This window comes from Hemibagrus wyckioides, linkage group LG20, assembly GCF_019097595.1.
Source record: "Hemibagrus wyckioides isolate EC202008001 linkage group LG20, SWU_Hwy_1.0, whole genome shotgun sequence".
In the NCBI taxonomy this organism is placed as follows: domain Eukaryota; kingdom Metazoa; phylum Chordata; class Actinopteri; order Siluriformes; family Bagridae; genus Hemibagrus; species Hemibagrus wyckioides.
In genome coordinates this window covers 14706116-14729252 of record NC_080729.1, presented here as the reverse complement: position 1 = coordinate 14729252, position 23137 = coordinate 14706116, and the positions used below count along the sequence as shown (strand labels likewise).

The window sequence follows — 23137 nt, the reverse complement described above, 5'->3', positions numbered from 1 at the left end:
TAAAAGTTTTCTACATTTTCTAAGCTTTTCCCCTCCTCGCAAACCAAGCTGTATTTCAATCTGATCATTTTTACATAACAGTGATGTGCTTTTGTGACAGATAAATTGAAATTAACAAGAGTTATGAATCTGTGAGACAATGAAAATAATGTAGGTTCGTGCTCTTTTGGATATGTTTCAAAAATGTTTATAAAATGCAAATTTTTTTTTGGTTAATCTGCGATCAATTAGTTTAGGCATGATAAAGATGTGCAATCGATTAGTTGTGTCTTGTTGAACACTAGGGGGCGGTGTTTCACATAAAAATTTTGCGGTGGAGAAGCGTTAATATACTTAATATAACATTAATATAATATAACATTTATTTATTTTTTTCATTTTTATTAATAGATAATAAAATAAAGTCTGTTCTCCCAAACGTATTACGTAAATTATAACGTTGTTTTTTTTTTTTGCATAAAAATACAGTTGAACACACTCATACACTACATTGCCAAAAGTTTTGGGACACCCCTCCAAATTATTGAATGCAGGTGTTGTTTTTCAGGTGTTTGGGCTCGGCCTCTTAGTTCCAGTGAAAGGATCTCTTAATGCTTCAGCATACCAAGACATTTTGGACAATTTCATGCTCCCAACTTTGTGAGAACAGTTTGGAGCTGGCCCCTTCCTGTTCCAACATGACTGTGCACCAGTGCACAAAGCAAGGTCCATAAAGACATGGATGAGTGAGTTTGGTGTGGATGAACTTGACTGACCTGCACAAGGCCTGACCTCAACCTGACAGAACACCTTTGGGATGAATTACAACGGAAATTGAGAGCCAGACCTTCTCATCCAACATCAGTGTCTGACCTAACAAATGCGCTTCTAGAGGAATGGTCAAGAATTCCCATAAACACACTCCTAAACCTTGTGGAAAGCCTTCCCAGAAGATTTGAAGCTGTTATAGTTGCAAAGGGCGGGACAACTCCATATTAAATTCATGTGCATGTAAGGGCAGACGTCCCAGTTTTGGCCTGGCTCACAGTCTCCGCTCTAATTCATCCCAAAGGTATTTGTGCAGGCCAGTCAAGTTCCTCCACACCAAACTCGCTCATCCATGTCTTTATGGACCTTGCTTTGTGCACTGGTGCTCAGTCAGAAGGGGTCATCCCCAAACTGTTCCCACAAATTTGGGAGCATGAAATTGTCCAAAATGTCTTGGTATGAAGCTGAAACATTAAGGGTTCCTTTCATTGGAACTAAGGGGCCAAGCCCAACCCCTAAATTGAATTAGGCAATTCACTTCTGGCAATATACTGTACAGAAACAGCCAATCTATGTTGTCATAACTGACAGTTAGTCTTGGCTGACAGGTGCTGAATCTGATGTGGGGTTTTCTACGTTTTCAGCTCATCCACCTCAAGGTTCAACAAGTTGACACTTTTCTGAGAAGTTATTGGAGCCTTCCGGTTATTTACTTATTCACTAAGTAATAAGTCGATATAGGGCTGTAGTCAAACCCTTACAGGTTCTCTGTTCTTTCTGCAGTAAAACTAGAATAACCCTTCACCCGAAACAATCATAATATTAACATTACAGTAACTGGAATGCTTGCTTCAGACATAATATATTTATTGTATTTCGTAGCATATGTCTGCTAGTAAAGACAAGGCGCTACAAAAACATTAAATGGTAAGAAGATGCAAGAGCGTCATCTTCACAAAACGTCATATTAGAACCAACAAAGAAGAAAAATAGGGACCGAAACAGTATTTAGTCATTCAAGCAGATTTTCTAGTTCTGATAACATGAGTGGAGGGGGGGGGGGGGGGGCAAAAACCACACACACAAACACAAAGAGGAAGCAGAATATATATAGCGCTTTAAGGAAAGGTCATTTAGACAACATTCTCTGGGCTCCTGTGGAACACATAAGTACGTCTGGAGTCATTACTACTCCAAAGCAATAATCAATCAACAAATAATCAATCAATTAGAAAGACAACTTAGTCATAACAATAATAATAATAAAAAAAAAATTGGAGAATTATTAGATAACTGTGTGATAAATTACTGGCAAACAATTTAATCAGGTCATCATATTCTTAACACAAAAGTGGAAACACGATGCAAAATCTTTTTAAAACCTAAACAACATGTTGACAATGTGACCATCAGCTGATTCTGACCAGATCTCTATTCATTGAACATTTTCACTTTAGCATGAACACTATATATAATCAAAACAACAGATATTTAAATAACGTAAATATATAAAATCAGAGCATCTGAACTTCTTCGTCTGATCTGTTTTATTTCTTCAGTGTAAAACTTCGGTCCGGTTGTAGTCATTCACCTATGCCGCAGTGGTTGTATCTCTCTCGCACACTCAAGCACAAAAACACACACACACACCTTCGGAAATAACTTTGCAGACTTCTTCGATCATAATCCTGGGTCTGGACCCTAACAACCACCCCCCAACAACAACAAAACAACAAACAAACAAACAAACAAACAAAAAGATCTAGAGAGAAATGAAGAGACCAATGTTAGAAATTTGAACCTTTTTCTAGCAAGGAGCTTAATAATATTTAGAATTTCCCAGAATTGAACAAGAGAGATCAGTATCCTGGAACCAGCAATACCTGGAACAGAAAAATTAAATCCTAACCAAATTTATGTTGAAGCTCTTTGTTTTATTACAGATAGAATTTTAGATATTAGATATATTTTAATTTAGTTTATGACACCACTCCAAAAAAACAAAAACAAACCCACCAACAACCATGACACCTCTTCCACACCCCCTGTGGTTCAATCCCTTCACCTTCAGCTATTTATTCATCTTTTTATCACAGTTGTGGTCTGAGTGTTCAAACCTATGAGTGATTGCACGCGCTGATCTTTAAAACGTCACCTCACTGGCCACAAACCGATCACGTGTTTGATCTATATTGGTGGATTTTGATTAACAGCGTATGTTTTGCTAGGGGAAGCTTTTAAAGCGTCCTTTCCCGGCTTCCCATTGGCTGGAGTAGTGGAAGCGGCGACGTTGGCATCACTTGGGGTAGCCATGGATACGGGTACGTTGCGTTTAATCGGCTCCTCTGCTCTGGATCGTTCCTCTGGGCTGGGCTGTGTGGGTGGGGCCTGCTCTGCTGTGGGAGGAGCTGTGTGCTCCTGCTGCAGCTTTTGGCTCTGAAGGAGGCGGAGCTGAACACGGAGCTCCAAAATAGCTTCTTGCTCCTCGTGGATGGCCTGGTTCAGATGAGTGTTCTTGTTCTGCAGACAGAAACCACAAAGCACTTCAGCTACTGAGTAATAATAATAATAATAATAATAATAATAATATGTAGCAAAATAATACCAAAATATCATAATATAGCAATGTGTTATTATTGACAAATCTTCATCATCTCCCCTTTTCTCTCACCTCCAGCTCCTCGTTCTGTTTCTGTAGGTCTTCCAGAATAATCTGCAGCTCCTCCTCATCCTCGCTCTCACTCTCACTGTCTGAAGAGTACTCTTCTGTTTCACTTCGGCCCTGCTGCCGGCTGTTTGTGTGTATAAAAAGACATAGTGGTTAGGTCAGCGTTTCCCAATGATTTATATTCCAACTGTACTCAAACTACTTGCCCTAAAACGGTCAAAAACCTGGGAATATCTGGGGCACAGGACAATCAAAGTAAGTCTACGATATGCCTAAATTGGAGAAATGGACAAATTAAAATAATTGCAAAAATGCATTTCGTGTTGGTCATGTTATGTTTTCATCCCTGTTGTTAGTTATGTTACTGTTACACTTCCAGCTTAGAAATGGAAACATGGAGAAATACAGCACAAAAGAGAAAGACTGTAACGTTACCAAGAGAAATAGATCGAGAACAAATGTGGATGCTGTTTTTTCAGCTTTCCTATTTCTGATAACATGCGGAGGGAAAAAAAAAAAGACAAAAACCACACACACACGAACAGGAAACAGATTATACACCGATCAGGCATAACATTATGAGCACTGACAGGTGAAGTGAATAACACTGATGATCTCCTCATCATGGCACCTGTTAGTGGGTGGGATATATTAGGCAGCAAGTGAACATTTTGTCCTCAAAGTTGATGTGTTAGAAGCAGGAAAAATGAGCAAGTGTAAGGATTTGAGCGAGTTTGACAAGGGCCAAATTGTGATGGCTAGAGTTATCTCCAAAACTGCAGCTCTTGTGGGGTGTTCCCGGTCTGCAGTGGTCAATATCTATTAAAAGTGGTCAAGGAAGGAACAGCGGTGAACCGGAGACAGGGTCATGGGTGGCCAAGGCTCATTGATGCACGTGGGGTGCAAAGGATGGTCCGTGTGATCCGATCCAACAGACGAGCTACTGTTGCTCAAATTGCTGAGGAAGTTAATGCTGGTTCTGATAGAAAGATATCAGAATACACCGTGTATGACGGGCCAGGGCTGTTTTAGCAGCAAAAAGGGGACAGTCACAATATCAAGCAGGTGGTCATAACGTTATGCCTGGTCGGTGTATATAGCGCTTAAAGGAATGGTCATGTAGACAACATTCTCTGCGCTCCTGTGGGACACATGTAAGTTTGGAGTCACTACTACTCCAAAGCAATTACAAATCATCAATTAGAAAGATTAGTCGTAACTATAAATTGAAAATGAAAACATGGAGAAGTACTAGTGCTAAACAGTTCAGGTAACTTTTGTAGTAGTACCAATGTGGGGCTAAATGCATGATTTTCTGTTGATGTAAAGTTACCGAGAGAAATAGAACAAGAACAAAATGTGGAAGCTACTTCTCCAAGATTGAGATCATGAAGCGGGATACAGAATTAGCTCCATTATAGCCAATTCAATCATTAGATACCAGAAATAAATATTTGATGTGGCTTTATTGTGTAAGACTCTGTTAAAACGATTCCATCTTAACTCTGACCTCTGTATATCAGCAATCTCAGCACGCAGTCGTTCGATCTCCTCCTTCTCCGTGGCGATCTGTCTGCGCAGGACCTGCTCCAAAGCGATCAGCTCCTCCTGCTCGGTCAGTATCTCGTTCTCCTACAGGACGAGTCGGAGGCAGACGTTTTTACTTCTGCACATTTAGCCCTATTGTTCTGTGTGAGCTGGAAATGTAACAAGGGATTGCGTTTCTCTGTATAGATCGATGGGATATCTATAGCTTACATCCATTAGTCCCTGAAAACACGATGTACCTCACGGGATGTCCAACAAGGCTTCCTTATAGTCATGCTGATTTTCTCTGAATCCAGCATACCACTTTAATCTCACCTGAGCCAGGAGAATGTTAAGGACCTCCTCTTCATTCTCAGACATCTCCTCTTTGGACACATCTTCTTTAGACAGGCTGGCGATCTCTTGTGCTATTTTACTCTCACACTCCTGTGTGCATGCAAAAAAAAAAAGAAGAAGGTGGGAGGGGGAAAAGGTGAAAGAAAGATGAAACAAAAATGCCAATGTCCTAAATCTATCAGAATGTGTACCCTCTGTCCTAGTATTTGAAAATGGGGGCAGCTGAGACAAGGGCAACTTACTATTATTAGCAGGATATTATGTCCAATACTAAATTATAGACTTAGTTTATATACGTAATACGTGTGGTTTTATCAATGTGAAGAACTTACAAAGACAAAGAATGGCTGCAGTGTTCTGCTGAAGTCTGAGAGAAGCATGCTCTTCTGCATGCTGATTAAGCTGCATCACTGGTAAAAATGTTCAGAGTGATGGGGTGTGTGTGTGTGTGTGTGTGCGCCATTGCCTGTCTCTTGGCCTCGCGCAGTTTGCGTTTGAGAGCAGTGAGGATACGCTGGACCTCCCACAGGCGCTCCTCTTTGGACAGGTCCTTTATCCCAGCCTGCAGGTCTCTGTGCAGGCGGTTCAGAAGGAACTCCTGCAGAGAAACACACACGCTAGTTATTACACAAAACACTGCTTTTCGTTGCACCAGTCAGCCACTGATCATTACTGAGTATCGGCTGATTATTATTCCTAGCACAGACCTTTGCATTGCAAATCAATGACAGAACTGAAACATCTAGACTCATAAGTCTATCATACGTTCCTTTGGAATGTACAAAAGTTCCTTTTAGAAAATATGCAAATGTGTCAAAAATAAACTCCACTTCCCTTTGCTAGTCAGGCAAGCCTAAAAATAGGTTTCTCTTTAAATGCTGAAAAGAAGTTTCAAGCATACAGTATAATAAGAATAGAAAACCAAAGTGTTGCATAAATGTTGAAATAATAATTCTAAGCTGTACCTGTCTCCGGATCTCCTCTTTAATGCTCTCCTGGGTGTCAGGCAAGGCTGGCATGGTGGCTACGTTGGACCAGCGCAGAGGATGCACCACCGGTTTCAGAACCACGTCTCCGAATAGCTCACGCACGTGGGTGAAGAAGACATAGAGCACCCGGTTCCCTATCTGTAAACAGGAGGAAGGAGAGTTTTCATTACAAGTGTTTGGCAGTAGGAAGATGCAGTATGTAAGGAGAAAAATATGACAGTCACCACCCAAAAACTTCTATTATTTCCAATAATATCATGTCCCAAAGGGCTTCATTCCTCTTATAACAGAACAATCTGTCAAAGAAGTTAAGTTAAAGAAGATCCTTGTTTCACACACTGATAAACCTCCTAAGTAACAAGATATTTTATCTACGTAATAACGAGATGTGTTTCTCATGATAACAAGATGCACTGACAGGGATTTTTTCTTGCATGAAAACATATTAAATGACAACATGCAAGTCTATACAAGTGCAGATTCAGGAGTAAAACTAGCTTTGTTAGAAGAGAAATATCTGACCCTGGCCCCGTGTTTAAGCCATGGAAGATATCTTCATGATAATTATAAGTGTAGAAAATAACTTTTTTTAAAAATGATTTTTAAAACATCAGTTGTTAACTCTAACCTGCACAGTGGGATTGAGGACAATGGAGATGTTCTGGATGTTCATCTTGGTGTCTGCCTCACGGGCGATCACGTGGTCCATATGAGTGATGAGCCATGACAAGAGCAGCCTGCTTCCGTCAGGAACCTCAGCCAGCAGCCGCTGGAACTCGTGCAGCTTCTCTGCCTCGCTGGAGCGTCCGCAAGCATCCTCGAATCGCGGTGCCAGATCTCGGCCTAGGAGGTTGTCGGGCAGCTCTCGCAGGTACTGCTTCATTAGGCTGGCCACAGTGTGTGGCTCGTACTCCTCCAGGCACGGGCACTCCTCCCGGTCATATGCCGCCTTCAGCTCGTCCACTTTCGACTTCATTCCTGCTCAGAAAGTGAAAAGGGTCAAGATTTCTAGCAGACGTTGCTTAACATAAACATAGTACATGAGTTGGCACTAGTTCGCTAAACAAGCTAGCTCTTCTCTAGACTCGCAACAGCTACTGAACAGGAAGAGTAAAGGCATTTGTATGCTTTCTCAGAGACACGCAAAGCTACGTCTTCGAGGAAAGCGCTATCTGCCCTCTTACACATACATGGGCATGAGAGAGAGTAATGGCCATGCCTCACACCTAGAAAGCATGACCAGCTGTAATTCTTAAGACTCCTGGACATGGGTGGCTATGACATTGTAGGAATTCAAACATGTCAAGCCCTAATGATAGTGTACACGGGATTCTGTTGCACCACTCGAGAACTAATATGCATTTTAAACTCTAATATTTAATATTTACGCTCTAACAAATGTCGGATGACCTACAGTATAAAATTAGTCTGAGGATTTGACTAAAGCTGCTCAGTTGTATTTGTTAACTTATCAGCAATATTGAGAAACTGCTTTCAGGAATTAAAGTCTGCTTGTTGCTAATTATGCTTCCATGAATAGATGCAGCTTACCAGAGACACGGTAGATGCCTTCACACTTCATGCCGTAGTTCTCGATGTAGTCAATACACTCGCGGAAAACGGCCGGCAGCTGGATTCCGTCGTACAGAGCAGTCCTCCTCACTGCTTCAGCTAACGGTGCACCAAAAATGGGTCTGACTGTAGCTGGAGTCTCCACTGCAACGGGCTCTGGTTCTGCAGTGCTTGGCTTTTTCTTCTTCTTCTTCTCCTTCCACTGCTTGACCACATCAGCTGCGGTCAAGTCCTTGGACTTCTTGTCCTTGGCCTTCTCCTCTTTGGGGCCTTTTTCCTTCACTTTAAAGTCCTTCTCCTTCTTCTTGGAGAAGCTGGGCTTCTTGAACACGTGGATGCCTTTGGAGCGCTTCATCTTGGACGGGCTCTCGGCTTCGTCAGCTGAGCTATCCTCCTGGAAGGCGGCGTAGCCCTCAGCTAGAAAAAGAAAAGCAAAAGGAAAGCAAATGAAAGAAGAGAAAGAGAGTCAAAACTCACATTCTCCTCTACAGACCTGATACCACAATAAGCAATCCAGCAGATTATAAAAAAAACTGTGAAAAATATCCCATGCCACCTCCTCTCTCTCCTCCAGCCAATCTTCCTCAAGGTTAGCCATGACCAAAAAAAGAAAGAAAGAAAGAAAGAAAGAAAGAAAGGATGGAGGGGAGATGATAAAAAAAAAAAAACACACGCTTAAATGAGGTCAGCTCACAATTTAGCACTATTCCCTGGGAGACTACTGTACCCGCTCTCTATTTAGCACTCCATCTATGGAGCCATGACACCTACTTTGCAGAGTGTACTCTCAGTAACTGCGCTCATAACAGCGATCAGAGCCCATCAGCTAGCACTTATGAGCCGGTCTCCTTAGAGAGCTTTAGAGTCAAACAGAGGCGTTGCTCTGCCACAGATACACACCCACAGAGGACAGGGACTGACAGGGTGCATCCTCAAACTGTCCATCACTTCCTGCTTCCCTGCAATAGGCTGGCTAAATATAGCTAGTGGATGGAAAACAGTGTACTCTCTCCAGAGCTGTAGAGTAAAATCTGACACACAATGTGGAGTACATCACACATCAAATGTTCTTATTCTGTGAAATACAATTACAAAGGATGATAGCTGTTAGGGAATCGCTGAACTGATCCAAAGCAGAAAGAGAACCGGACACTTAAAATCTGAGAATCTGACTAACTTTAGTCTGCATTAATAAGCTAATTCTGTGTCAAGATTAAGAGCTAAACTTTAGGCTTACTCAAGTTCCGCTCCACAATTATAATATTAATATCATAACCTACACTGTGATCATTATTCACATTCAATACCACAAAAAGGCAGAAGGCCAAGGTTTGCATATGATCTGCGTGTGACACATGAAATGAATCCCCACCCTGTATTCCTCTCACATAATGGTAAAATGGAGTGTGAACGCTAACACTTGCTAGAAAACCTGATTATACCTAGTTTAATGATTGCTAGTTTTTTAACAACCTCCTATACTGGGGAAGCTAAAGCTAAAGGAGGCTTTAATCCCAAAATTGCAATCCAATTTTACCTAGCCTGCTAGCTTGGCTGCAGTTTAACATAAGAGCCTAAAATTAGCTAGCTCATTTGCAACCTTGTCTTAGTTTTGCAATAGCCTGATGCTACGTAGCTTGCTGATTGCAGGTTTACTAAAAAATCTAACAGCCCACGAGGCTAAATAATGGGTATCATATTGTCATAAAGCTAGCTTGCTAATAACCTTGACTGAGGTTAAAGAAAACATTCTTCTCAAAAGTACTGTGGTAAAAAAATCTTTACTTGAGATAAAGTACATAAAACACAAACTATTAAATTTACTTAAAGCATAAAAGGAGAGGTATGAAAAGAGTTTAAAAAAGAAAGAAAGAGATGTACAACCCCAAAATCACACACAGTAGTAACCTTTCACCAATGAACGCTAAAGCTAAATCCAGTAAAAGATAACTGACGAAACAAATTTGCATTGCTAATAACTATCTATCTGTTATGATCCAAACTGCCTAAAACATAATGATATGGTTGTATAATGATATATATTAAATAATATGTAAAAAGTCCTCAGATTTATAGATTTGTCAATCATTTATCAGCTGCTTGAAGCTATGAACGCTATGCTTGAATGCTTGAAGCTATGCTTATGGCTAACAAAAATTTCACAATTTTAGACAGAATGCACTGATGTAGTGTTAGATAATATGAGCGGAAAGTGTATTGTTTTCCTCAGAAATGTAATGAGCAAGAGAAAACTATTACAAGGAAAGGAAACCTCTAAAGAATTGTTCATTTTTAGTTCCGTTTCTTACTTCGGAAACCAGGCTATTAGTTTAGACAATAGAATAGTTCACTTCATCTTAGCTAGCGTGTACTGTTTGGTTTACCTTCAATTATAAAATTCTTATCTAAGTAAGAATCTAAGTATATCGCTTGGCTAGCAGCTAAAATTTAAATAACTACCGCTGAAGGGGAAATAGATTTAGCTAGGTAGCTAAATAGTATTAGCTGAAAGCACTAGCTGATTGCTATGTGGGGGAAGCTGGCTAACTGAAATAAAACGAAAAGCAGCTGTGAACTCATTTCAGGTTTTGTTTTTCCCATACAAGTGTTCACATAATCTCTAGTTTAGTGTGGAAAATTGTGCCCAACAGGAAACATGTGAGTGTGCTGAGGTGTGAACTCTCACACATAATAACATCCTGACCAGTGCAGAAATCAGGGGAGGGGAGGACACAAAAATATATACACTGACCAGGTATAACATTATGACCACCTGTCTAATATTGTGTTGGTGTCCGTTTTGCTGCCAAGACAGCCCTGACCCTTATATACTGTGTATTCTGACACCTTTCTATCAGAACCAGCATTAACTTCTTCAGCAATTTGAGTAACAGTAGCTCGTCTGTTGGATCGGATCACACGTGCCAGCCATGTGCATCGCCAGTTCACCACTGTTCCTTCCTAGGACCACTTTTGATAGATACTGACCACTGCAGACCGGGAACACCCCGCAAGAGCTGCAGTTCTGGAGATGCTCTGATCCAGTGGTCTAGCCATCACAATTTGGCCCTTCATCAAACTCGCTCAAATCCTTACGCTTGCCCATTTCTCCTGCTTCTAGCACATCAACTTTGAGGACAAAATGTTCACTTGCTGCCTAATATATCCCACCCACTAACAGGTGCCATGATGAGGAGATCATCAGTGTTATTCACTTCACCTGTCACTGCTCATAATGTTATGCCTGATCGGTGTACATATTTAAATATGTAATGAACTAATATTTATATTAGTTTTATAAATAAACTATTATTATAATAAACTATAATAAAAATTTATTATAATAAACTAATATTATAATATTAGCATGATTAAAAATCATATCATTAAAAAATCAAAGCATTTAAAAGCAATAAAATAAATGTAAAATAATATTTTTTAAAATCTAGTCTCATTACTAGTGCTAAGCTCCATCTTCACTCTCACAAATAAAGGTACTGAGCAGTTTTCCTGGGGTGATAACAAGAAGACATCATTTGTATCTTTACTTATGTTTTCTTTTTTTACTGAAAGTGATAACGTTATACTTAAAATAATTTAAGATCCTTTTAGTACCACTGATATAACTTTAAAGGTAATTAAAAGTCTTCCCTGGTAAAAAAAAAGATCCATTCTAAGGGTAGAAAACATGTACACATTTTACTGGTACCATCCTAGCAATGGAAAATACCATCAAGTACCTTTATGTCTGAGTGCCAGTGATATCTACTCTTTTGGCTTCTTTTTAAATATCAACTTACAAGAAAACCAGCAAAGACAGAAATAAGAAAAAAAAATCTCGTACTTCGTTTCTCCTTTTTCTTAAACTTGTTCTTCTTCTTGCCGTGCTCCTTATCATCATCAGAGGCGGCGTCAGGTGGCTCATGGTGGTGTCCGTCATGCGGTGGCGACGGCTCTCCCGTACGGTACAGTCCTGGGAATTTAGTGGGGCTGATTTCCTCTGAGCTGGGGGTCCGAGGCACGCCACTCTGATGCTCCGCCCCTCGCCGCTGCTCTGCAGGGCTGCTATTGGGTGGAAGGAAGCACTCCGTCATCGCCCTGCCGCTTTCCTATTGGCTGATCACGGCACGCTGCCCTGCTCTCGGTGGCACTCTGAAGACGGGTTACCTCTCCATACTATCTGAAACAGTAAATTGAACATGAAGAATCAATTTTATGCATATGAAATGTTATGATAATATTTCAGTTTAATGATAATATTTATATCACCGGACAGAGAACAAAGTTTCAAACTTGCAGCAACTTATTTAAAAAAAACCAAAAAAAAACAAAGTACATGGCCAATCATTAATCACAACTGTACCCAATGTGTGGGTGTGGTACAACATTACATTTCAGGCATTTGGCCCTTATCCAGATTGACTTTCTCTCACTTTTTTAATCCATCTGAACAATTGAGGGTTAATGGCCTTGCTCAGGGGCCCAGGGGCCCAGCAGTGGCAGCTTAATGTACCCGGGATTCAAAATCATAACCTTCTGTTTACTAGCCCAATGCCTTAACCACTAAGCTACCACATTTCATATACTGAAATTATTAATCACATTTAATATACATAAACTGAGCAATTGAGAGTTAAGGGCCTTGCTCAAGGGCCCATGAGTGGCAGCTTGGTGAACCTGGGATCTGAACTGACGACCTTCCAACAAGTAGTCCAACACCCTAAACACTTCCACATCCCCTAAGCCAGGGGTGTCCAATCTTATCCAGAAAGGGCCGGTGTGGGTGCAGGCTTTCATTCCAACTAAGCAGAAGCTACACCTGATTCCAACTGGCTCATCAACTGATCTTGGCTTTCAGTGGACTCAGGTGTGGCTTCTGCTCAGTTGGAATGAAAACCTGCACCCACACCGGCCCTTTGCGGATAAGATTGGACACCCCTGCCCTAAGCCAACATTGTTCCCAACAAGCCATCGCTGCACACGAGTCTGCCCAAAAACCAATCCCTAATTAACATTGTTCCTCAATGACTTATCCCTGAACACCACTGTTCCCTACAACCAATCACTGACCACCATTATTTACAACAACCAATCACCGATCCCCACTGTCTGTCCCGCCTACACAATTAATTGTTCTTCACTTGTCTGTATCTATAAGAAATAAAAGCATGTTATTCCATCTTTTTCCATGTCTATTTATTTACTATTCACTACCACTACCTTTTTTGTGTCTGCATTCTTGATAAAGATGATTTGACTCATTTGAATATGCAAATGAGTCTATAACGTCATCCAGCGATGTCCAGCGCCTTTTATTAGCGTGCATTAGCCACTTTCGCCTGGAAACACTTGGCGAACTCTGTACATCATTTCCGCACGACTGGGCAGTTAACAGACCTGTCAAGTCTCTTTGTCATGAACTGGACCAAATAAATTAAATACAACAGATCGAAGACAATCATGTTTACGTTAAACGACTATAATAACGCTAATGAGAACGCTATTCTCGCTAATGTATATAATCAAATACCATACATGTCATTATAACAAGCAGACACGAAGGAAGTGAAGCGATATAACGCTCTCATTGACTTTAGGTGCCAAGTTAATCAGGGTTACATTCTTAATGAGCTTTTGAGATAATACAGAAATATTCCAAATGACCTTTTACAGTCTCAGCACCATTTCTAATGTGTTATTTTTCTTTGCTACACAGCTAGCCCTCTATGCTAACTGGCTAAGTGTTGGTCAGTTAGCTGAGCTAGTTCACAAAGCCCTGTGAAGGATGTGTGTTAAATATCCAGTGGCAGCTCTGAGAGCCAATACGAGACCAAAACTCGCACATAAACAAGGGCAAATAAAGCGCACGATCCGTCCACAAACATAATGAAAGATCCTGAATTAATTTCCTGCACCAACCTGCTAGGAGTCATTTTCACAGAGCTGCTTCCTGTTGCCGTGTTTTCGTGCCAGCTCCGACGCGAGTTTGCGCAGTTTGCGTCTGTTTTGAACTCTGGGTAATGTAGGTAATGGCTACAGCTCGCCCTCTGAAATCCGTCTAATATCTTCTCGGCTTTTAACAGTCTATGGCATAAGAGGAAATCCAGATAAAAGCAAAATAAAAATGTGTACATGACAGTAATGTTGAATAAATCGTAATACTTGAATACCTCAGATCCCACACACACACACGTATAAACATATACACTATGTTGCCAAAAGTCTTGGGACACCCCTCCATTCAGGTGTTGTTTTTCAGGGGTTGGGCTTGGCCCCCTTAGTTCCAGTGAAAGAAACTCTTAATGCTTCAGCATACCAAGACATTTCAGACAATTTCATGCTCCCAACTTTGTGGGAACAGTTTGGGGATGACCCCTTCCTGTTCCAACATGACTGCACACCAGTGCACAAAGCAAGGTCCATAAAGACCTGGATGAGCGAATTTGGTGTGGAGGAACTTGACTGGCCTGCACAGAGTCCTGACCTTAACCTGATAGAACACATTAAGTGTTCCTTTCACTGGAGCTAATTGGCCAGGCCGAACCTCTGAACTCAATGATTTAGAGGGGTGTCCCAAAACGTTTGCCAATATAGTGTATGTCTGAAACTTAGACTGACTTAACATGAAAAAGCCCAACCCCTGAAAAACACCTTGAATTCAAAGATTTGGAGGGGTGTCCCAAAACTTTTGGCAATGTAGTGTAAATGCAAAAATGGCAGTTAAAGGATACCAGCCACATTTACATTTATGGCTTTTGGCACACACCCTTATCCTGAACAACAACAACTACTACTAATATTACTACTACTACTACTACTCTTTCTCCTCCTCGTAGTTCTACTACTACTAAGTCTTCTAACAGTTTACATGTTTACTGTATTTAATAGTCTCCACTGTTAGTCTATTGTAAATGTCACTGTTTACTGCCACAGGAAAGAAGACTTCTGTTTAACATAACAAGATGCATTTGTTTTTTTTTGTCTTATTCATTTTTATCAGGAACACCTTTGCACCTGTTCACTCATGCAATTATTCAATTAGCCAATCATGTGGCAGCAGTGAAATGCATAATGCAGTATCATGCAGATACCGATCAAGAGCTTCAGCTTGGTTCCACATCAAACACCAGAACAGAGTAAAATGTGATCTCAGTGACTTTCCCCATGGCATGGATGGCAGTGCCAGACAATCTGGTTTGAGTATTTCAGAAACTTCTGGAATTTTCATGCCCAACATTCTTCACATCAATCTGCAGGCAGAAATGCCTTGTTAATGAGAGCAGTCAGTGGAAAATGGCCACACCGGTTTGAGCTTCTATATTAACCAATCAGTAAAGTATCTCAGAATGCACAATGTGTCAAACCTTGTGTTGGATGTGCTACAAAAGCAGAAGACCACAACAGACACAAGTTCACCCCAGCTGTATAGTTAAAGACTGAATAATATGTCACCTGGTCTTACACACATAACCAGCAGATGGAAGCACTGAGCCACATATCTGTACAGCAGTCAGAACCTCAAACTACTGAATGGCTCATGATCTGAAGACTCATTCATGTCTGGGGAAAAACATCCTAACCTAGATTCTGTTCATAAATATCTTTATGAACTAAGAAGAAAGTGGGTCAAGAAAGTATATTTTCTGTGCAAAAAAACAAAAAACAAAACAACTACAACAAAACAACAGGGGTCTAGACATACCTGCATTGATAAAAGATAAAACTGAATATTTGGTTATATAAGTATATAATTTAATTATATATTTAACACTGCATATTTAACTTGAGTATCATCTTGATGTAAGACAGATTTAAACCAGAGCTTTAAGGCTACTGAGAGGATGTCTGCTTGGAGCTGATGTAATGTAATGCTAACAAGAGCTAAGCTAAACATAACTATAAACTGGCCAAAATGTTGATGCTACTCCTTAATTAATAAATTAATAAATATTAAAATATTGTGGAGGCACAGTGATGATATTCATCACGTTTGCCTCATTCCTCTGGGGATGGAAGTTATTGGGTTTACTCTGGTTTCCTTTCCCAGTTCAGAGACATTGTGCTGTAGGCTGATTGCCATCCCTGAATTGTCCATTCTGTGTGTGTGTGAGTGTGTGTGTGTGTGAGAGAGAGAGAGAGAGAGAGAGAGAGAGATGATTGGCACCCCTTCCAGGGTGTCCCCTTCTTGTCCCCCAAGACCCCTGGGATTGACTCCAGGTTCCCTGCAACCTCTACTTTTGCATTGTCGCATCAAATAAAATATTACAGGGCATTTTATTACATGTAAATATTCAACTTTCAATTAGTAACACCATCGCACAGCCCTGTCGTGTTTCCCATTAATATCTTATTACTATGCGTTTATATAGAGCAACTATGAAACCATCATAATATCATGATGTGGAACAAAACTTGGAGCTACTCTCATACTGTGCTATTATGCTTTATGCTTAATGCTTGAACACACCACTACTGTAGAGAGGAATTTATTCACTCATTTATTCATTATACATATTTCCAGTAGAATGCACAGATTCTAATACCAGCATAAATTTGCCATGAATAATATATATATATATATATATATATATATATATATATATATATATATATATATATACAACAACAACAACAGCATTGAAATAGGGAGCTAGAAATATAGAAATATTCAGAACATTGGACTTTATGTTCATTATCACAGTTCTTTTTCCTGTTTATTTCCAAATATATATATATATATATATATATATATATATATATATACAGAGGGCCAAAAGTCTGAGACCACAGTAAAAATCTGGTAACTATTTTAAAATGGAAATAAACAGGAAAAAGAACTGTAATAATGAACATAAAGTCCAATGTCCTGAGTATTTAGTATTCAGGATTCTGAATATTTCTAGCTCCCTATTTAAATGCTGTTGTTGTTGTTGTTATTATTGTTACAGCTGTAATGATAAAAAAAAATGATCTAAAGGCTAAAGCCATTGGTGTCTTAGCGTCTTCAGATCTATAGTTCGGCTCATAAATTCTATTCAAAAGTCTGTCTGATGTTCAATTGAAGAAAGCCTCCATTTTTTTTTTGAAGTTTAAAGCATAAAAAATAGATTTTGGGGAAATCAAAAGCCCTCGATATTACCTCGAAGCTTCAGTTTGTGCAAATGCATTGAGCATTGTAGGACTCTGGGATGCAGAAAAAACTTTTTGAGGCTGTAGGAGAGCAGTGTAGTAAAACTTTGCAGAATAGATGCAAAGTGTCCAGAAAAGTCAAGTCAAGAAGCTTTTATTGCTGATGTTGCTGAACCATATATAGCTGATGCAGTACAAAGTAAAATGAGACAATCCGTCCAATTCCATCTCTGATAGTTCCATCTTGGCCTGCAATACAGTCCCCAAGCTGTGGAAATACTCCACTGTTATCCCAAAGAAAGGTGGTACCATTAAAGCCCTGAATGACCTCCGCCCCATGGCCCTCACCTCTCTGGTGATGAAGACAATAGAGAGCGTCCTCAAGAATCACATCATCAGTAATGATGGACTCACTGATTGACCCTCTGCGGTTTGCATATCGCACTGGCAGGGGAGTTGATGATGTCAAGGTATTCATCATAGACACCATTTACAAGCACCTGGAACTCCCCAATACTTCAGCTAGACTTCTATTTGCAGATTTTTCTGCAGCATTTAACACTTTACAGCCCCATATTCTGGCCCGGAATCTCTCCAGCCATTTCCAATTAGATGACCAGCTCATCCTGTGGATAATCGATTTTCTCACCAACCGAACGCAGAGAGTTTTGGTCAATAACACCTTTTCTGGACTCCTTCACACCTCAACTGGCTCCCCACAGGGCTGTGTCCTCTCAACGCAGCTTTTCATTCTCTACACTGATGACTGCAGAGGCTCCCAGACAAACTGTCACCTGGTCAAGTTTGCTGACAACACGGTTCTCCTGTCTCTGCTTTCAGGACCAATATAGCACCATGGCTCAGCCCTGCAAGAGTTTGTGGAGTGGTGTGACAGCTGCTGTTTGCAAACAAACATGGAAAAGATCAAAGAGATGGTGGTGACGTTTTCCAAAAAGCAGTGGGAATTGGCTGCAGCAGTCACCACAACCATCCATGGAAGATCGATGGAGATCGTCAAGACAGCTGCTGCGATTCGCCTCCAACCCAGGGGAGATCCTCAGGAAATGCCAACAGCGGCAGTATCTTCTGAGGAAACTAAACTCATTACACTACTAGACTCATTTGGAGTCAGCAGGGCCATACCCCAAACATTCTACTATTCCTTCATTGAAAGTGTACTCACCTTCTCTTTCATACTGTATGTTGGTGTCATTGTATTAGTCTCCAAAATAGAACTCGTCTGCAGAAAACAGATAAGGTGTGTTCCGGAAATATTGGACTACCAGCCAGAGCCCTCTCCACCCTCTGTGAGCAGCAGTCACTGAGGTCAGCTGGCAGGATCTTACAGGACTCCTCTCATGTCCTGTTCCATGCATTTGAGTGGCTCCCATCAGGACGACGGCTACGATGCCCCAGCTGTAGGACGAAGGAGAACAACCTGTGTTTCCAGGGCTGTTCAACTCCTCAACTCACAACTATCTGTGTCCCTCCCTCATCTCCCATCAACTCAGTAACCACCATTCTCCACATTATAACCCATACTCCTTCAAATAGACTCATGGACTCTCATACTGTGAAAAAATTCATATAGAGATTTGGACTCTGCTGTGACAATATCTCTAATGTTGCTGCCACATACCGATGTTTACATACTGCAGAACAATATTCTCACTTCTATTTTCTTCTTCTTCCTCTTTTTTTTTTATTTCAGCTTTAAGCAATACCTATTTTCACAGTTTATATTTATTTACAGATATTTTATATTTTACAAAGATGTTTTATACAGATCTGTACTCAAAGCTTTTGCATTAACAGACTTATTTTATTTATAAGTCATCATACATACAATTGTATTTTATTGTATTTTGTATTTGCACTGATCCTTTTTAAACTTCTCTGCGTGCCTTAAATTGTCCCTTGGGGATAAATAAAGGTTATTGAATTGAATTGATTAGCCTTCATCCAAGTGACACACATACACACACTGTCTTTATCATCAAAAAGTTTCTCAAAGATTTATCTGCCACCAGATTTTATTAATGAGGTCCTTATGGAATGCCAAAGGATATCCTGAAAGACAGATGGGGTTCAGTCAATTCATACGTCTTCTGATTAAAACAGGTGAAACAATTAAGCCAAGGTCTGTGCTCCACAGAGTGTGTACCCATGAATATGCCTGAAGTATCCCTAGAACACCTTGACTCATTCATTCTTAAATCCTTAAATCATTGTCATGGGAAGCCTTGATGTGTCTCCAGCTGACATCTAGATGGATATGAGCAATATACGTTTGCTGAGCAATATACGTTTACAACATTTGGCAGACCCCCTTATCCAGAGTGACTTACATTTATCTCATTTATACAACTGACCAGTTGAGGGTCATGGACCCAGCAGGGGCAGTTTGGTGTCCTGGGATTTGAAATCACAACTTTCTAAATTAGTAGTCTAGGTACTATATTCCAAAAAAAGAAGCCTTTATTACTGACACACATAAGAGCACATTGGAATGATTTCCTTCTTCTTCATATCCCAGCCTTTGGAGGTTGCTCAAGGGTGGCAACAATAGCAGCTTGTACCACTACTGCCAAATTATATAGTCTGATGCCAGGAATTGTCAGAGAACAGATGTGGTTTCAACAAGGCATCCAAAAAAAGACCATCCAAAGTTAATCCCCTGTCTATTGATCTGTTTAAAATATTGAAAGAAATTTTTTACTACCTATAAAATCCACATATAAAAATGTTCATATTCTTCATGTGTCCTCGTCAGAGACTTTAAACCTATGGCTTGGCATTTTTGCTATTTGCTAAATGAGGACCATCCCAAAATTTCTTGAGGTATTTTGGTGAGGTATTTTGAATCATTGACTATCTGCAAAACCCAGCCTCAGTTTCTTGACTAACTGTGCAACCCATGCTTCCAAAACTTGTTAACATTTACAGGAATCTTGTCCGCCTCACAAGCCCAAAGCCACACTTTCTGCCAGACAAGCCCAAAGCATTACAGATCCCAACCCAATGCTTAAACGTTTCTCGTTTTTTCCCATAGGGTCACAGCATTAAACAAACGCGTCTGTTGTATCTAGTTGTTGTATTATATGAAGTATACTTCATTAATACAATGACTTATGCAAAGAGGTCACAGGTGAGGTTTGTTTCTGATGACTCTTCCATGCAGATCATGTATATGCAAGCAATGCTGTACAGTAGAATCACATTGCACCACTATTATTGTGTCAGCTAAAGCTTGCAGTCATTTTGGGGTTGTCCTCTGCCTTTCTACTCAAAATCGGAGCAGTCCTTTCTGTTCTGTTTAGTCTTGCCTTGCATTCCACAGCTATTTCTTAATGACATTTCGAACAGTGGAAATTATGACCCAAAAGCAGCACTCTGATATCTTTTTATAGCCTTCTCCTGCTTTGTAGGCATCAATTAGCATCATTTTCAGATCCTTTGTGAGCTGTTTAGCGAAGCCCTTAGTTGTTGAGAGACCAAGAATTTATCATGCTGTGGGATTGTTATCAACTGACGTTTCCTAATGACAATTCTTCACCTGATTAACCAAATCCTAGTGAGTTCTGTTAATTACATTCTAAAACTTTACGACTGGTCGGGTGCTCAACCATTTGTCATACAACATGCCTACTTTATTTTAGCCTATATATAAAGGCATCAAATATATAGTGACAAATACAGATGTTTTGTTTATGTTTACATCTTTTAACTTCAGAAATCAATTCGATATGATTTGACTAGAACTGCTTAGACTATTGTTTTCATACAACTTTGTATAATCCACTCACAGTCAGACCTTTGAGAGTCTGGCTGTATTCTCAAAATGTGTAATTGTGTTGCCATTGTCTTTGTTTATGCTGAGCGTGTTGTCTGAGATCAGACTGTTCTACTTGTTAAGCTCTTTGCCTTTGGGTCAGCCCTTGGCTATTGTCAGCTTCTGATTGTGCATGGATTGGAATTTTGAAGAAGTGATTACAAATTACGTATTTGGATTCAGCTGCAGCTTTGGAATTTTGAGTGGAATTTTTGTTAATAAACAAAGAAGAATCTATATATTTTTTTCAGTTCATGTTATGTACAATTACTGTACAAAAAAAGTAGTTTTATAAAAAATTATTTCTGATAAATATTCATTTTGTCACAAAATGACAAAGGAATTTAGTGATGAATTTTATTACATTTAATTGAATTACGTACCACAAAATGATTCTCTTGACTCAACATCAATAATCGACGTCGACATATGTGTTATTTATTTTGTGTGTCACAAATTTTTTTCACAGCAGTCTTTCACAGGATGAAGTAGCATATTGAACTCTCTACATTTATTATATCAACAAAACAAATAACTACAGCATGGTTACATTAATTGTTTGGTGCTCTGCAGAGTGTACTTGTTCGCCCACAGTTTTTAAAATCACTCAAAAATGTATCATTTCCGTTCAACACTATCTTTACAATTTTCTTTCCATTATTGTGCAGCAGGTTCATGTTCTGTGCAGGGTTTCTGCATGTTCTTTGCTTGCACAGGTTTACTTCGTGTTTTCCTGCTATCCAAAATCATGCAGCTGGATGGATTAGTTACGCTAAATTGATCATTGGTGTGAACAAGTGATTGTAGGTGTGTGTCTGTGTGTGTGTGTGATTGTGTGCATGATCCCTTGTGATGGACTGGTATCCCACCTGGGTCTTGTGTTCAGTATTACTGGGATTGGATCCAGAGCCACCATAACCCTGTTCAGGATAAAGATGGCAGATGGTATATAAAATCTAAATAATATAAAATATATGAACGGCAGTAATACCATTTCTGCCCCCAAATTAATTCTGTTTAATGATAATAACAACTTTCACTTCATATCTAAAACATGCTAGTAACAAGGTGTGGAGCTACGTCAAGGCAGCATGAGCAGATACTGTGGTGAATGGTGCTTTATTAACAGAAGGAGACTGATAAACCATTTCTGAATGTGAGGCGAAAAACAGAGCCAAAGAATAGGCAGTCAGGTGATCAGACAAATCAGAAAAGCTAACACGGCTTTGTATGTAAAGATCACAAGTTCACTAAACAATACTTAACGCTGACTGAGTGCAGGATAAGTGCGTATTGAGGTAAGTGGTGTTTGGGACCATGTGAGTGTGTGACTGGAACGTGTTAGTGAATGCATATGATTGTGATTCGATTCCACGCTGGCCATCTTTGTAGGCTATGAGGCAGTTTGGGAAATGCAGTGATTCATACAAAGGTTTATCATTAATCTTATAATTTCTTTATGAGAGTGAAACTAAACTTATGGTATGAATATATTATGCAACATTTTTTTACTGAGAAGATAAACTCAGACATCTTGTTCATGATAACAATAGGGACAAATGAATGATAAGATTATTTCCTGCTTGTACTGTTTGGGTTGATCAGTTTGACCTCTGGGACTGATCGGAGCCCTACCCAAGGCAAAAGTACAGCACAGGCAGTAAAAGCCATGAACTAACTGAGTGTATGTGGAGGGAGTATAAATGTTGTAGATTCCACTGTGTGAATGCACAATAATACACATGTGAATGTAAAAAAATTGTCAAATAAGTCTGAATTTTTTTGTGATGTAATAATAATAACAATAACAATAACAATAATAATTGATGACTAAATAATTATTATAATAATTACAAAGGGTTGCATGTACTTCCATTGTCCATGGAATCAAATCAAATAATTATTATTTAATGAATATTAAATGAATTTATTAAATAACTAACTCAAGATAATAAATAGTTATAACCATTTAAAAAATCTTCTGATTTTAATTAGCAAATTAATAAATGTACATAAACGTACATGAGGTCATATCTCAACCTCTACAAAGTCCCAGCAAATGAATCGTGCTGAAAGCAATGAAATCATTCTTTATTGCATCTGAATAAGCGAGTTAGATAAGCAAGTCATGCACCACTCATAAATGGATGTAAATCCTGTGCATCAATAACACAGGAAGTAGGTGTTCTTTCCTCATAACAAATAAGCCTAGGTCTGAAAGGTGATGTTCCATGTCAGTCATAGCATTTGGACCAATAATATGAGGAATTCCCACGTCAATCACCCAGAGATATGGCGATTCAGACTTTACCCCAG

The 23137-nt window shown here is 39.6% G+C and overlaps 1 protein-coding gene across 2 annotated transcripts; it reads right to left on the bottom strand.

The window, feature by feature from the left end:
- Positions 1-1780: 1780 nt before the first annotated feature.
- Positions 1781-13904, bottom strand: ralbp1 (ralA binding protein 1). 2 transcript variants are annotated; one of them, XM_058418848.1, is made up of 10 exons: positions 13780-13904; positions 11705-12040; positions 7840-8277; positions 6917-7266; positions 6265-6426; positions 5766-5897; positions 5279-5389; positions 4926-5047; positions 3419-3539; positions 1781-3267 (listed from the first exon to the last, which is right to left on the bottom strand). In XM_058418848.1, the coding sequence occupies exons 2-10, from the start codon at positions 11952-11954 to the stop codon at positions 2935-2937; spliced, it is 2019 nt and encodes a 672-aa protein (XP_058274831.1). In that variant the 5' UTR covers positions 11955-12040; positions 13780-13904; the 3' UTR covers positions 1781-2934. The 2 variants fall into 2 exon arrangements, with proteins under 2 accessions (XP_058274831.1, XP_058274832.1); XM_058418849.1 differs by having other exon boundaries at positions 11705-12036; positions 13780-13845.
- Positions 13905-23137: the final 9233 nt, after the last annotated feature.

Coding starts and splice junctions, on each gene's coding strand:
- ralbp1 (XM_058418848.1), bottom strand. CDS start 11,954: ATGACGGAGTGCTTCCTTCCACCCAATAGCAGCCCTGCAGAGCAGCGG. Junction 5,390..5,765: donor TGCGCGAGGCCAAGAGACAG/GCAATGGCGCAC, acceptor GCATGCACACAG/GAGTGTGAGAGTAAAATAGC. Junction 5,048..5,278: donor TTAACATTCTCCTGGCTCAG/GTGAGATTAAAG, acceptor CTCGTCCTGTAG/GAGAACGAGATACTGACCGA.